Source organism: Emydura macquarii, unplaced genomic scaffold, assembly GCF_026122565.2.
Source record: "Emydura macquarii macquarii isolate MOO-44397 ecotype Brisbane River unplaced genomic scaffold, CSIRO-AGI_Emac_v2 contig_1253, whole genome shotgun sequence".
NCBI lineage: Eukaryota > Metazoa > Chordata > Testudines > Chelidae > Emydura > Emydura macquarii.
Window position 1 is genome coordinate 74,169,949 of NW_027131390.1, and position 15,208 is coordinate 74,185,156.

General features: G+C 37.4%; 1 protein-coding gene across 3 annotated transcripts in view; it reads right to left on the reverse strand.

Annotated features, from left to right (window-relative positions):
- Positions 1-15,208, reverse strand: part of MAP3K20 (mitogen-activated protein kinase kinase kinase 20) — a 121,557-nt gene that overhangs the window by 52,100 nt on the left and 54,249 nt on the right. For all 3 annotated transcript variants that reach the window (XM_067549229.1, XM_067549228.1, XM_067549230.1), the window contains exons 5-8: positions 14,552-14,617; positions 11,377-11,405; positions 11,132-11,269; positions 3,466-3,552 (exon numbers count right to left, since the gene is read on the reverse strand). In XM_067549229.1, the coding sequence (XP_067405330.1) occupies positions 3,466-3,552; positions 11,132-11,269; positions 11,377-11,405; positions 14,552-14,617 (320 nt within the window). The remainder of the gene's footprint in view (positions 1-3,465; positions 3,553-11,131; positions 11,270-11,376; positions 11,406-14,551; positions 14,618-15,208) is intronic.

Sequence of the window (15,208 nt, forward strand, 5' to 3'; positions counted from 1 at the left end):
ATCCAATTAACTGTGTAACTGGGCGTCCATAGATGTATCTCAATACAAATGTAATACGGGAGAAAACTCCTTTCTCCCACATAAAGTAATCCAGCAATATGATACTAAAATCACTGTTGATATCACAGAGAAATGGCTGAAATACACATTGCATTGACTGAGGGGGTGATGAAGTTTACAAAAAAAAAATGAGAGAGAGTGATACGAGAACCTCACTCCACAAGATACATTTCAGGAAGCTGTGGTCGGAATGATTAATTGTGATATCAGTAGCTCAAAAAGAGAGCTCAAGGATCAAAGAGAACTTGCATATTACAAGTATTTTCAGGTGAATGAAGAAGGCTAATATCAAAACAATGAGCTGCAGGTTGCAACCAGGACTGCTGCAACAGGGACCCAGTTCTAAACCAGTTGGTTTCCTTTCCAGGGAGTGTTAAACAATTATAAAGATACCTAAGACAGGCTATCCTAGAGGCAACTTTTAATTCGCAAACTTTTTCTCCAGTCTGAAAAGGCCCAAACACAAATCTCAACTACATTTGATTAAATGAGTATCTTTACCACCTTACAACTATAAGGAGATACTTCTGGGCTCTCAGGAATGCAGTTAACTGGCTTCAGATGTTTGATACCAACTAAAATAGATACATAAATACAGAACAGAATGGTTTTTCAATGGCTGATTCAGAAGGACCCAGAAATCTGAGAAGCCAAGATGGAAAAATGATTCTGTAGTGCTATAAACAGGACAGAGGCATACAAATATGATCTAAACCAAGATATTATAGTCGCAACCAAACCAACTTGCTACCCCAGGCACTTTGACTGCTCTAATCCTGCCACTTCACAAATAAAGCAGAGCAGGTTGTATCAAATTATACTGTTATATTACTGCAATGTGCCCTGCAAAGCCATACCAGCCACAGCATGCCAAAATAGGAGCACACCAAATTTGGCTGCACAAGCATTTAAATAAGACAAAAACTAGAAACATGAGATACACTATAAAGGCATTACTGGAGTATAATTATTAAAATAATGCATTACATGAAGGTGAAAAACTTTCTGCACAAGAAATACCCTGAAATTCCTATAGTGCATGAACAAATTGCACTGCCATTTGATACTTGATCAAGTCATTTGCCTAAAAATATGTCTGGTAGTCTTGCTATGGCATCTGTCTGTAACCCTCACTGTTCCAGTAGATGGAAAATAAGTTACTAGGAGACATGTAATCATCAATTACATCTGTCTTACGTATGCAGATTGTTTTTTTATAGGTAGCAGACTTCAAAGCTATTATACTATAATAAAGACTAGTACTAATTTCTCAGTACTAATTTATCATTAGCTAATGCAAATCATAATCTGAGAATTCATATTGAGAATGGAGTGCGTTTAGAGTAAAATAAAAAATATTCGAGCAGGGTGAAATTCACCTTTGTGTAGCATACCCAAACAAGGCCCATGCGTCACTGAAGTCCCACTTAACCTCTTGGGAACACGCTTTACACCAGGATGATCTTTACCCTCAGTGAGTATGCCTGAGACCCAGTTCTGCACTGACTTTTATAGGAATTTTAGGGAGAGAAGAAAGCAGGATTGGATCAACAGTGTATTTAATTCTGCTCTGAATCGCACTATGCAACCCCATTGACATCAATAAGGTTTGCACGGGTTTATTTGAGAGCAGAATATGCCCCTTTATATTTATTTACTTGCTGTGAGACATCTAAACATATTCAATTTGTCTTCTGCTAGAGAAGTGAGGAATAGGAGAGCAAGTGAACATTTTGCAGGACAGTTATTTTATAGGATTGTGTTGGGCATAGTCAATAGATTTTGATCAGATTAAAAAAAAAAATCTGTGTGAGTTAAACTTTGTCAGTGTCAATCCATTCATTGCACCACTTAGGAAGGAAGATTGCATAACAGGCACCACCATCCTGTTGCAACTACCATCTAGTACTCAGAAGTTCATGAAGGACACTTGTTTTTCTTAAGCTTCTTCTGGCTGTAATAAGGCAGCATGGCATGTCCATATTTTGCTTATGCTATATTTTAACAGCTCCTTGCTTTGAAAAACCATGAGGAAACATATCTGTACTCTTTGATATCTTTCAGCCTAAGATCAATTCTCTTCACCTCATTTTAAATGGTCTGGTATTGTATGGTAGATCTTGCATAAAACTGTGTGTTTGGTATGCACAGGAATGCCATATGCAAACTTGCTGGTCTTTCTCTCCAAAATAACTTGGCATTAGCTGTATGAGGCTTTTCCCATAATGGGAGAAGGAATCCCATTATGACTCCTGTTCTGAAAATAGTATTGTGTAGAAGGCTGAGTTCATAAGGCTTCTCTCTATTAATGAAGCATTTCCAACTAATCTGGACATCTCATATACTTGGACAGGGAATGGAACCAATCCAATCCCCAAACAGAATTAAAAAAAAAAAATACAAAGTTGTCTCCTTAATTTCTCTCTCCCTCTGCTATTTAATATTTAACCCTGTTTTATTTAAGTGTAAAGTATTTTGGGAAACAGTTTGTACAGAAGAATATAAAACTGCATTGTATAGATACTGGGTTGTATTATAATGTTATCCAAACTTCCACTGTGTCTAGATAGTAGAGATTTTCACTTAACTGAGATTTCCATGCTTGTCTGTGTGTGGTACAGTCCCAACTTTAAATGTTTTTTAAATGTAGTTACTGTCTTTTGATCTCAAAGAACCATGCGTTCAGACATACGGTCACATGTCCAACTAACTGAAAGCCTCAATTTGTGGGAAGAAGAAAAGCGAAGCTGGGGACGCTGTACAAACGGTGTTTACACCACTGAAGTTCTTTTGAAATGGAAAGACTCTGCATGAGGAAGCTTGCAGCTATGCCACAGCCTTGCCAATACCAGTGAGAAGCTCATCTTCAATGTAGTGTTGAACGTAGGTGGCAAAACTGTAATTTCGCTCTTTTTTTTTAAACTATTTTTTCTTCTTTTATTTTTGAAATTCTCATCTAAGCGGCAGTTTCTTGTACTATAGTGACTCCTGCTGGGAGAGTTAAGTTGAAGTAGCTGAAGGTCTCTTACAGATATATCAACTCCCGGCCAGTAAAAAGATGTCCTAAACGCAGGAGATGGAGTTAAACTGTTCCCCTACCTTGGACGCAATGGCTTCTTTCATCACTAAGAACAAACCCCTAGGTTTTACAATTGAGACTGAGAAACTAGTACAGTACTTGTACAATTTTTGATCTACAGCATCACGACGTGAAGCTGCAACAATTAGATGTAAAGGGTCCATTCATGAGGAATAACATCACTTTGACCCTTTGTGTTAGCTCCTACTGCTAATCTTTCCATACGCGTGAACTTACTTTCAATTTGAAGAAGATGAAAAAGTCTTTTGCAAAACCCCAATACTGTTTTCTGATCTATGTACCTGAATGTAGAAACGTAGTCTTACCTCGTTTTTTTCCACTACAAGCCAAGCTACTTGTAATCCTTCCAAGCCTTTAAAGGGGACCTCCCTTGTTAGCATCTCCCAGAGAACCTGGAACAGAAAAAAAGAAAAGAATTTTTATTTCTGTACTTTGTATTTTAAATACATTATTAAACCCTGATACAGCACTATCTCAATCCAATTATCAGGCAACCAGATCCCATTTGCAGGAATTTGGAGAAATGTTTGTATGCAAGATCCTCTTACTAAATTAATTTTACTATTTCTGTTTTTTCCTCTAAAGCAAAACCTAGATAAAAAACTGGAATATGTGGAGCCCAGTGACTGCAATTTTGTGAAACCCATGTGAAAGATTCTCTTCTTTCTTTATGCCATAAAATGGTGGTTCAGACTTGCATGATAGTGAACTCCTTCTCCCCTACCCCAACTAGACAAACCTTTTCATTTTAAAATATTTCTATACAAGTACAAATGGCGGTACTTAGCAATCAGTATCTGAACCAATAAGTTTTTAGCTTCTGAGATATGCCTGAACAAACCACACATCCCAAAATAGACTTTGTAAGTAATATAACAATTGTTGCTGCCTACAAGTTTGTGATTATATTAAACTAAGTGGTATAGCAGATATCAGAAATTAATATTTTATCTTTATTATCCCTACAACCATACTTTATCTTCAGACATAGGAAGATTGTTTCCATCTGTGTACACATGTAATATTTTTACAAATATTGCACCAACTCATTAAATCAAATGGTAGCTGAGAATAGCAACTACTTTGTAAAAATGAGATCGTCACCAAAAGATAAGCTCAGCTTCTTTTTCTACTGTAGAGATATAATTCTGGAGTTTAACAAGTTAAAAATCACTCTGTCTCTATTCATACATATATCTATTACACTGGATCCCATATATGAATCTCTTGATAGAGATATTTTATATATATAAAAACTTTTTCTTCGGTTCAAGACACACCAAAGAAGGGGCCAACATTTATTGACCACCTGGCCAAAAGTTCCAAGCACCTTGCATAAGTCTTGATATCCGTGCTATTTGGGCTAGTACTCAAGCTTATTCAAGCCACATCATTTTCAATTAATTATGGACAACTTTGAAGATAATTAGCAGGAAAATGCAAGAATATCGGCAGACAAGCAGAAAAATCAAGTGAACAGGGCATTCTATCAACAGAGGTGTTGAATAATTTTGTTTGGGTCAGCACCTGATTACTAAAAATAAAGGTGTCTTAGAAGACGACTCTTTACTAAACATTTTCAAGGGAACAGGGATAGTATTCATACAGGCACCCAAACCCATTGTATGGCTCAATTCATTCCCTTTAGAACTCAATTTGTTATTCCAGTTACCACACATATGCTGGTAAGGCTGAAGAAAAGCAGGGAATTTAACAGAAAAAAAAATAACTAATTTAGTATTCCCATGAAACTCAGACACCACAATAAGTAGTCAGCATAAAACAAAAGCCACCAAAATGTGTAGTTGAGCAGACTTGCAGAACTACCTCATCTGTACAACTGTAGTACTATAGGACACTACAAAACCCCAAAGGAAATCTCACTCAAGATCACACATCAAATGTATAACAATGGTTAGAATAGTAAAATATTATCTAAAACTCTTCAGGTGAACAATATTAAATATTGAAATATATAGGTGCTACACATCAACAACCTGTAGCTGGAAAATAAGACAATTTTGCTTTTCTCATTCAGTAGGTTATGGTTGTATGTTTCCATTCATGCACATTTCCACAGAACATTTTGCACTGAATTCCTTATGATGCCATCTTTAGTTTTATTTCCATTGTCTGTAGAGCTCACTGGTTTCCACCTGACAGTATTAGCACCAAATACTCCAAACTACACTTTGTAACTCAGAGGAGAGCATGGAATCTGAGAAGAGTAGGAAGAATTCCCCTTTAGTACTCTATTATTCATTAATAGCAATGGAAAGCCAAACGATGAGGAACTTGAGTCCCATAAATCTTTCTGTTTATTCTAAATGATTTACTTAGAACAATGCTTTGACAGTGATGCCAATTTCATATTCAAGTCAACAATCTAGATAAAGATTTTCCCATCAAGCTGGAGTTCCATAGTAACATTTTCATTGCCTTGTTTTTGTAAGAGTTTCAACACAGTCTTATGAATTGGCTGTACTGAAATGTCAGCTAAAGTGCTGCAGAGGGAAGTAATCTTCTAACTATAGACATAGTCTGGGAGAACTATATACCAAAAGGATTTAAAGCAGAGGTTTGCAAATTGTGGTTCCTAGAGAACTCAGTCTCCTTCTTGTGTACACACAGAGAAAAAGTGAACATATGGGGAAGCGGACATGAAATGAAGAGCAAGGGAGTGATTGTCTTTTTCAAAAAGTTTCAAATACTTTCCCAACATCATTTAGTTGCTAAAAATTTCCACTGTTATTCCAAGTTCAGCTCCCCTGGTGACAGTTGCGCTGGGAACACTAGTACACACAGGGCTCCAGGCAGTTGCCAGCGTCTTAAGCACTGTATTGTCTATACTTGCTCAGAGCAGGTCTTCAAAACAGCGATTAAAGTATTGATGGCCCTTGGTGCCTTGCTACCACTCTGGCTTTGCAATGGTGGTAGCAGCAATGGGATTTTTTTGTTAGAGGGTACTCTAAAGCTAAGGCCCAAGGCAGCTTCCATGTTGGCTCTAGCACAGGTCAACCTCAAAGCTGTCATGTATTTTCTCCTCTTTTCTTTTGTGAAGGGTTTTCTACACGTGGAGTTGTCTCTGATTAACTACCCTTGATGAAAAAATTTTGTGGACGCTCTTATTCCAGAATAAGAGTGCATTGTTCATGTTTAGCTTTAAGCTTATTCTGGAATAAGAGTGTGTACATAAGGAGTTGATCAGTAATGTTAATCAGGAATAACTGTGTGTGTAGACAAGCCCTTAGAAGAGACCACTACACCAGTAGTAGCTTGGTCTGGAATGTGGTCAATGGAAGACCAAATAAATTAGGATATCTGCTTTAATGCACACTCCCTGTAAAAATTTGTTTTCATTGAGAGGTCTTCAGCATAGCGATCCTAAATTTAATTGCTGGAATATTGCTTTTACAGAGGGTGAAATTAAAAAAAAAAAGAGATTTTTAAGGTCGAATGGGGCCTTCTCAGATCCTCCTTCCTTAGCCTCTTTAATCTCTGCTGAAGATTTTGGAATGATCTGTTCTTCAATCTGATGAGAGCTGTAGATGTTGGCATCCAAAGATACTTAATACTAGCCATGAGTTAGCTGGATGAGATCACACAAAAATGATTTAAGGTGGTTTTGAAGTGGTTACTAGAATGTTATTTTATATTAAATATATAATTTTAACATGATGTTTAATAAAAATATAACATAAAATAAAATATATGTAAGGATCAAACTGTTTTGCAACTTCTATGGTTGAAACCGTGCTTACATGGTCTACACACCTCCTGTTACCAGGTAAATGAACCTGCACTTCAACTATTTAAAGAGTGGTCACATTCGTCTGTGTTATTTGCTTGTTACCACTTCATTGTGTGACTGAAAGAAAACAGCATAAAGCCCACATGAGAACGAAATTGGTGAAAAACTCTTAAGTGCCAGAAAAGCAGCACAGGGAAAGTCTCAGTTTAGTAATTTTAGAAAAGCAAATCATTTTTCATTCTTTCTTCAAATTTTGGGTGAAAACAACAGGCATTTTTCACTGCTAGAAAAGTGAACACTGATAGTTTTGCACAGCATTTCTGTTGACCCAGATTCATAATCAGAGTTAGCAGAAATGCAGCAGAAGAGGCGAGGGTGTTGCACTGCTAGAGGTATCGCCCTTTGTGGCATGAGGTTAGTCCAGCAACCCCCTGCTATCCGAGTAGAAGTTAAAGATCCCATCATTCTTTTTTTGAGAGAGTAAGGGATAACCCCAGTGTGATGGCCAACATTCCCTCTATAAATAAAATAATTTCTCATATCCAGGGCAATGTTGAGCTATTGCCAAGAGCATAATGGCTGCTGCATTTAACTTCGCAGTCTCTACACAGCTAGTATTTAATTAATTGCTTTTATAACTGCTAAAATACCTCAACTATGAAAGACACTGCATAAAATCCCTATAATTAAATACATATACAATATACTACTAATGGAATTCTGCTGAGGTAGGATAAAATAACGGATGTTCTAAGTGTATTTCTTTACAATTTCAAAATAGCTTCAGCTGTTTTAGAGTGAACATCATCACTCCACAAGCATTTTCATATCAGCTAGACAAGTGAAGAATTATAGTTTGTACAATACACAATGACATTATAAAGAAACATGATCTATGTGATTGAAAAATCTAGGTTGGTAGATTCTGATGCTTAGCATCTGTTGTTTAGAGTATGGATTTAGTTTAGAAACGGAGTCATTGGGTGGTTCAGAGAAAATCCAAGACCTATGTTTGTGTCTGGATAAATCTGCTGGAATATTTGATTTTATTTATTAGCCCACCTTATGAAATAATTTACTAAAATCTCAATGGGAAAATATGGAGGCCATTTAGCCTATCAAGAAGAGCAGGACAAATTACTCTAAACACTGGAATGCAATATCTGAGAGATCCTTTCTAATTCAGTATGATCCATTTGCAAATAGGAATGTTCATCTCAGCAGAGGAAAGACTCAGGCCTAAGTGGTGACAGAAATGATTTGTCATTTGATGGGAAGAGGCTCTCTTACATAATAAACAACATTTACAGCCCCAGACTGCTTTATAGAAGAAAAGGAAAAAAACCGAAAAGAAAAAATGTTAAGGAAGGCCACAGATTCTGCAAACAGAATACAGGTTCCTAGCATCTCACTAGTTTACATTTGAAAAGGATCCTGCTCTTTGTTATCAGCACTTCAGCTGCATGTCAGCTGAAGAAAAGCAGATTTGTCTGTCTAGCACAAAGGCCACTGGCAAGAGTTACACTTTGAAAGTGGTCTGTTCAAAATTTGTTTTTATAGATAAAATCATTGTAAGAACAAGAAATCTACTCTTTCCAAGATTTTTATTCTTAGCCTTTAAGCATATACAATACTAGTCTAAAAGTTTAATTTAGGAGAATTCCAACTTTCAAAGATATACTAGAACAAATTCTTTGCTGGCTTAGTTCCATTACGTCAGTAATTCCCAGCACAGACTCGGGCCCACACTTTTGCAAGAGTCTGATTCACTAGAGCATTACTCCAGTTTTACACCTGAGTATCTACACTGAAAATCAACAGTGCTAGATGGTTGGAAAACTGGAATAACATAAAGGTGAATCAGGTCTTAGGTGTTTGTGATGGAGTGTCCACCCCACACAGGACTGGAAGGGGTTAAAGTGGCCAGGTGGGCCCATTAACTCCACAGGCTGCACCTGGAGGAAAAGCCAGGGAGCTGACTGCAAGCAGGTTCAGCTGTTACAGGAATAGGCAGGGCCTATAAAGCCAGGAAGCTGGCAACAGATAGGGGCAGCTGCTGGGAAAGGGCAGTCATTCCCTGGGAAGAGGGGAGGAGGATTTGGAGTTGGTACATCCAGAACAAGTGGTAGGAAGCAGTCTAGGGAAGGAGCAGTGAGGGCTGGGAGAGGAAAGCCCAGACCTGCTGGGTTGAGGGTCCCTGAACTGGAACCCAGAGTAGAGTGTGGGCCTGGGTTCCCCTACCCACTACCAAGGATGTTGCTGGTGGGGCAGTGAATAGGAAGACTGCCTGGATCACTGTGGTAATGACAGGGAATTGAACGACTGTACCTCAGAAGGGGGAATGCTGAGTGACCTAGCTAGAGGGCTAAGTCACAAAGAGGATGCTGCAGTTCCTGGGATGAGAGAGGCACTGCAGACCTGGGAGAGAGACAGTGTGATGGCGTGCAACCACAGAAAAGGGTGTCAACCTCAAGAGCTAATTCCCAGAGTGACCAGGAGGAGATGCCAGACAAACAGTGAGTGGTGCACCCCGTGACAGTGTTTAAAAACTCTAAAATATTGGAGTGATCCACATGAGAGCATATTAACTTCCAAAATACTTAATGATAAAACAGCCATATGGATTACATATTCTTATGCACACTGAAGCATCTCTATAAGACAACAAGGCATAGGCCCATGTAGCTCTGAACACAGACCCAAAACCATTTTGTGGGCAGGTTATTGCATTAAAATATTTCACTAATAGTGAACTGACTAGCATATGGCTATACTATAAATTCTCTGAGTTTTACCTATAATCACAGATTTAACGAATGATCTTTGCTGTTTATACACAAAGAAAATAAACTTTAACTTGACCAACTAACTGCTCCTAGGATTTGTGTAATACCTGATATAATAATATATTAAACAATTCCTTACATTCTCTCACTAGAATTTTATTTGCAGTTGATTCACACCAACCAAGCTGTAACAGTTCTTTTGAACTAGAAGACCATGTTTGGAATGTCTTTTTTGTCTTTTTGAATTTGGAACTGAAATGTTTCCTTTCATTGGGAAATATTTGATTGTTTTCAATAACAGCTTACATTAACATTTACATTTGCTAGTTTATGTCCTAGTACTGTATATGTCTTAGCTCAATTAAGTCAGACTATAGTTTTGGATCTGCCAGCATAGCTTTTTTTCCTACAAACCTTCAAACTTTTGTTTGCAACACACATTACATAGTCTGTCATGTAATTTTCCACTATAAATAGTTATATTTATTTATATATAAATATTTAACAAATATTTACTATATATAAATATTTAACAAAAAGCAAAATTCATCTTCCATTAGGTCTTTAGTTTAATGATGTATGGCTAGGGGTGTTGGTTTAAAACACTGACTAAGAAAAACTGGTAAAAATATGTCAAGAAGGATTTGTTAATTCCTGCCATGTCCCCTCCTTTAACACACAAACAACCCAACTCTCTGCTGTACGGTCTGTCAGCTTCAACTGTGGAGCAATGCAGGTTTGATTGCAAGGACACAGAGTAGGAGCAGAGTGAAAGAATTCCTGTTACTGTAGTCCCAAACTTGACTACACAACATTTAGTTGCTTACAAATAGGTTTATTTTGCCGCTTTAAATAAGTGGCAGAACCCACAAGACTTTTATCAACCTTTCTATACAGTGCCTCTCAACTGCTCTCAGAGGTAATCAGCTGATTGTAGCAGGCTGTTACAGCAATCTGAGTAGAGGAATGGCATAACACCACTTTTCTTAAAGCAACTCAATGTCACACAAATGTATGGAAATACTCTAATCAGTCTTCCCTGGGATAAACTTACTAAAATATAACCTGTTTTTCCTGATAGACTAATAGCCATTCCTTTGCAAACACAACACAGCTACAAACTAGAAACTGTTTACTGGCCCCTGCCTGCCACCTGACATACGTAAATTATTTCAAATACAGTTTGAATTTCACAGACTCTGCTGCATAGCTAATCAAATACTTAATCAAAGACATTGCTCATACTATCAGTTTTCAGCTTGTAATTAAAATACAAAAATTAAAATATAAAATATATGGGTTTTTTTTTTTAATGAAATATGTGAACTTTCTCTATTGTCCTTATTTAGGAACATTGTTTTCCCATTTTACATTCTGCTAACTCAGTTATGCCAGTGCCTCATTAATACAGAGAAAGAAATGAAAGCAACTCACCACACCATACGAATACGTGTCACAGGTTTCAGACACTGGAAGACTCTGGATAACTTCTGGAGCCATCCAGGGGAAGGTACCCACTAAGGACATGTGTGTCGTATGGGAGTGAAACCTTGAGGCACCAAAATCACAGATCTGGCCAAAATAAATAAATAATAAAATGCTAAGTTCTTATTCACTGGACTTCAAAGATATCCAGCAAAACAGCAGCAAAACCTTCCAAATAATTAAAATATTCCTACCTTTAATACTCCATCAGCAGCTATAACAACTGGAAATCAAGAAACAAAATGTAAGTGAATTACAGTACAAAGAATAATGTATCTTGTTATTAACAACTTAATGGCAAACCAGTTGACCATTTATAAAGAGAAATTATCCTATACTGGCACACACTTGGCTTCTCTTGGCTTCTTGAGAGGTGTTTGAAGAACACTTGTCAAATACCTGAAAGTCTATGAATAAACGCTGTAACTGCATTAGAAAAAAATTCACAAAAGAAGTCTATTAGTAGTTAGCAAATTAAACTTTCAATTATTTATAAAGACACAGGCTACAATTAATCCACTTAGTTATAATTCAACCCTCCCTCAAACACCTTGCACAGTTGTAATTGTGGGCATAATTTCACCCACTGTATGTATCCATTTATTGACATTAGCTGCAAATAAGTAGGAGAAAATTCAGTGCGATGTTTGAGCTATATTTCAATTTCATAGTGATATTTTTCAGCAGATACTCTTTCAAAAAGCACCTTTACCCTAAATTTTACAGAGCATTAGCAGATATAGTGGAACCCGCTTCTAGACAATGCAGTTAGAGGCAAATTCCACTTAAAGTGAAAGTGGAGTGAAAGTCCAGAATTGTTTCAATGGACTTTCAATCCTCTTACACTGAAGCATCACTCTGCTTAGAGTGATTCATTTAATTCAAACCGTAATCTGACAAAGATGTTTACAAAATTGAACTCATCCCTTCCTGTATAATGTATAACCTCTGACACCCCTGCCCCAAAAGATTTCCTCCACATATCTAGTTAATAATATTTTTATTTGACTTATTTTAGAAATACCAGGAATGTAAAGTCCTGTCATTACTGGCTTTGTTGAAAGGCCTCTTGGGAAAGATCTCATATTCAGTATAAGCTCTAACACCTTAACTGAAGGGGCAGGGGTGTTAGCAGTTAAACAAAGGTTCAGTATCCTCCAAGTTAATTAGCTATTGAAAAGTTGAATAGTTGCAAACAAAAACAGAAAAATAAAGGAGTTTGACTAAAATAATCTCTACTCTTCTCAATGACACATAACTCAGCCTTCACTCTCTTGCCTCCTTTGGCATAATTATTTCACTAGTTCTCTAGTCACCAGAGATAAAATCAGGGCAGACAAGACTAATTGAATGGCTCATGTAAAATATAAGCAGGGGGAAAAAGATATTTTTGGATTTATTTTTTAATAAAAAATATCTTCCAGGGCTTCTTTATCAAGAAGCACAAAAGGGTGTAATCCCAGTATTTTTCCGTTGTCTATCACTTCAAGTGAGTTCCATTGTACCAATCCCTCTTGGAATGCACCAGTTACCACATAGTAGACAGGTGTTAAGTATTCCACCACCTCCCACTTCTCCTCTGGCTGGAGAGGGAAGAAAAGGAGAAGTTGCCATTACCTGTACCTTTTGGGAGATGGGGAAAATAGGAATCCTAGTCCCAGGTTTTGTTGCAGCTCTTCCCATGTAGAGCAAAAGAGATAAAACAACACCTTGCTGCACACCAATAAGGGTTTGTCTCCCCGACAAGAACAGCCATACACCACTAGCATGGTTTTCTGTCACAGCTTGGGGCATCTGTGGTCTAACTTTTATTTTTTATTTTTGGATCATGTGGATAAGAAAAAACAGTCCCTATAACTGCATCAGAGAACAGCAGTATGACCTTGTCTACACTAGCATTTTTCTTTAAATTCCCCACTATTTCTCCACCAGTGCCCCTCCACTTTGTATTTTAAAAGAAATTTGATATTTTGAAGAATACAGATACATCCATGGAGCAAAGCAAGAGCCTACATTTTAGAAATCCAGAGGTTTTCAACACTTATTTTAGTTTTATCTTCAAATTAGGATTTGATGAAGATTAATTCTAATGGCAATAGTAATAAATCAGTGAATACGGATACTAAAACGTATTTATTAAAAGGTGGACGTTTTGGGTCAGTTTTGAGTTAACCAAATTGTGGGAAGCATTCAGCACACAGAGGTTTCAATTTTTGTTGTAGTTGTTTAAAGGCTCTTTCTACTTTCCATGAAACTTTGTCAGCTGCACCCAGATTTCTCAATAGGCCTCCAAATGTAGTATTCTGTGTCATAATGTCTCATGCAGCCTTACTCTAGGACTTCCCAAAATGGCGCATATTTAGTAAACTTTCATGGAAGCTAAATAACATTTTCAGACAGGTAAATTGAAACCTATGCTCTGAATGCCTTTTACCCCCTGGTTAGTGGGGGGGTATTCAGCACAAAAATATAGGTTTACCTCAAAAACTTGTGAGCCTTTGCTCATCCTTAAACAATCCTTTCTAATTCAGAAGGTAGAGGGAGAGTTTAACTATAAAATTCAAACAACAAATACTGAAAGAAATGTCCATTTTTTCCCCCCACAAGAGTTCTCAAGGGTAACAATGATCCCTCCCAGAGATTCATTTTAAAAATAATGGCATTCATGATTGATCCAAGTTTATAAAAGAAAATAAATATTTTCTTAAAAAGATATTTAAGAATGAAACTACATCCAGCTACTTCTCCATTATTACATTCTTATACAGCACTTGGTGAATCAGAAAAATTTGTAAGCCACTTACTAGTAGTAAATATTTCAATTAGTCACTTTTCAGCATGTTTCATAACTGGACTTGAACTAACCAAGTAGAACAGAGTCATTCAAACCCTACAGCCAGTTTACATTCTTCAGAAGCATTAACATCTGCAAAAGTTCAATCAATGCTGAAAGAACTCCAAAACTGGGCCCGATTCTCAAGTCCATTCTGGCTGCTTTGCATTATTCATAGCCGCTCTCCACCATCTCTTACTGGGTCTCAGCACACCACACATTTCCAGGAAAAAGGGAAAGTACCATGGCAAACCTTGGCTGCTGGAACAGACCTGGGACCATGGGCGAAGGATCATTTAAAGCAGCACTACAGTCTGCTCTGAATTATGCCAGGGACTGGAATGATGTCCAGATAGCCCCAGGATTCAGGGGAAAGAACCCAAATATGTCTTAATATTGCCTTTTCTCTGCCTTAACTGCATATCTCAGCTATAGCTGATTTAGCCCTGTATCTCTTGAAGGCTAAAGTTAAGGTTTAACCATCATGTTAACTGAAAGCAGAAATATAGAACCACTTAAGTGCAAGGATACGTTACCATTTCTAGACTTCAGATCTCTGTGAATTACTTTGATTGGAGCCTCCATATGCAAATAGTGCATTCCTATAGAAAAATGAGGTAAAGTTTTAAAAGTAAGCTGGTTTAGCAAGTCCACTGCTTGTCAATGCTTGTGTTTTTTAGTTCATGATAATCTAGAGTACAATAAAAGAGGAATGCTGCTTGCCTAGTGATTGCATGTAGAGAGCATTGAGGCTTGGATTGCAGGGAGACAGTGTGTTTTATCTACCAGAAATAGGATCTGGGTTTCAGCAGCCAGCAAGGCATTCTGCATCCTGCTCTTGTGTTTGCACAGAGTTAATCACAATGACAAGCTTTATCTGCTGTGCCTTCTTCCAGTGGTTGGCAGATATAAAATATAACCTCTAGCCTTCATTATTCAGATGAAATTATTTAGAGAGTAACTTGGGTGTGTTGAGACAAAACTCCAAAAAGGCTTGCGGTTACACACATTTTGAAAAATAGTAAAAAAAAACAAAACCCCAATGGTTTAGCCATTTAGGCCTTGGGGCACTGAAATCCTCCAACACAGACTCTTGAAGAGCCTTAAAGACTTCTATGGGACACCACATGTGCACCGGGATCCACACTGGCCAATCTGGATACAGGCTCAGCATTAGCTATTCTATGAATGTG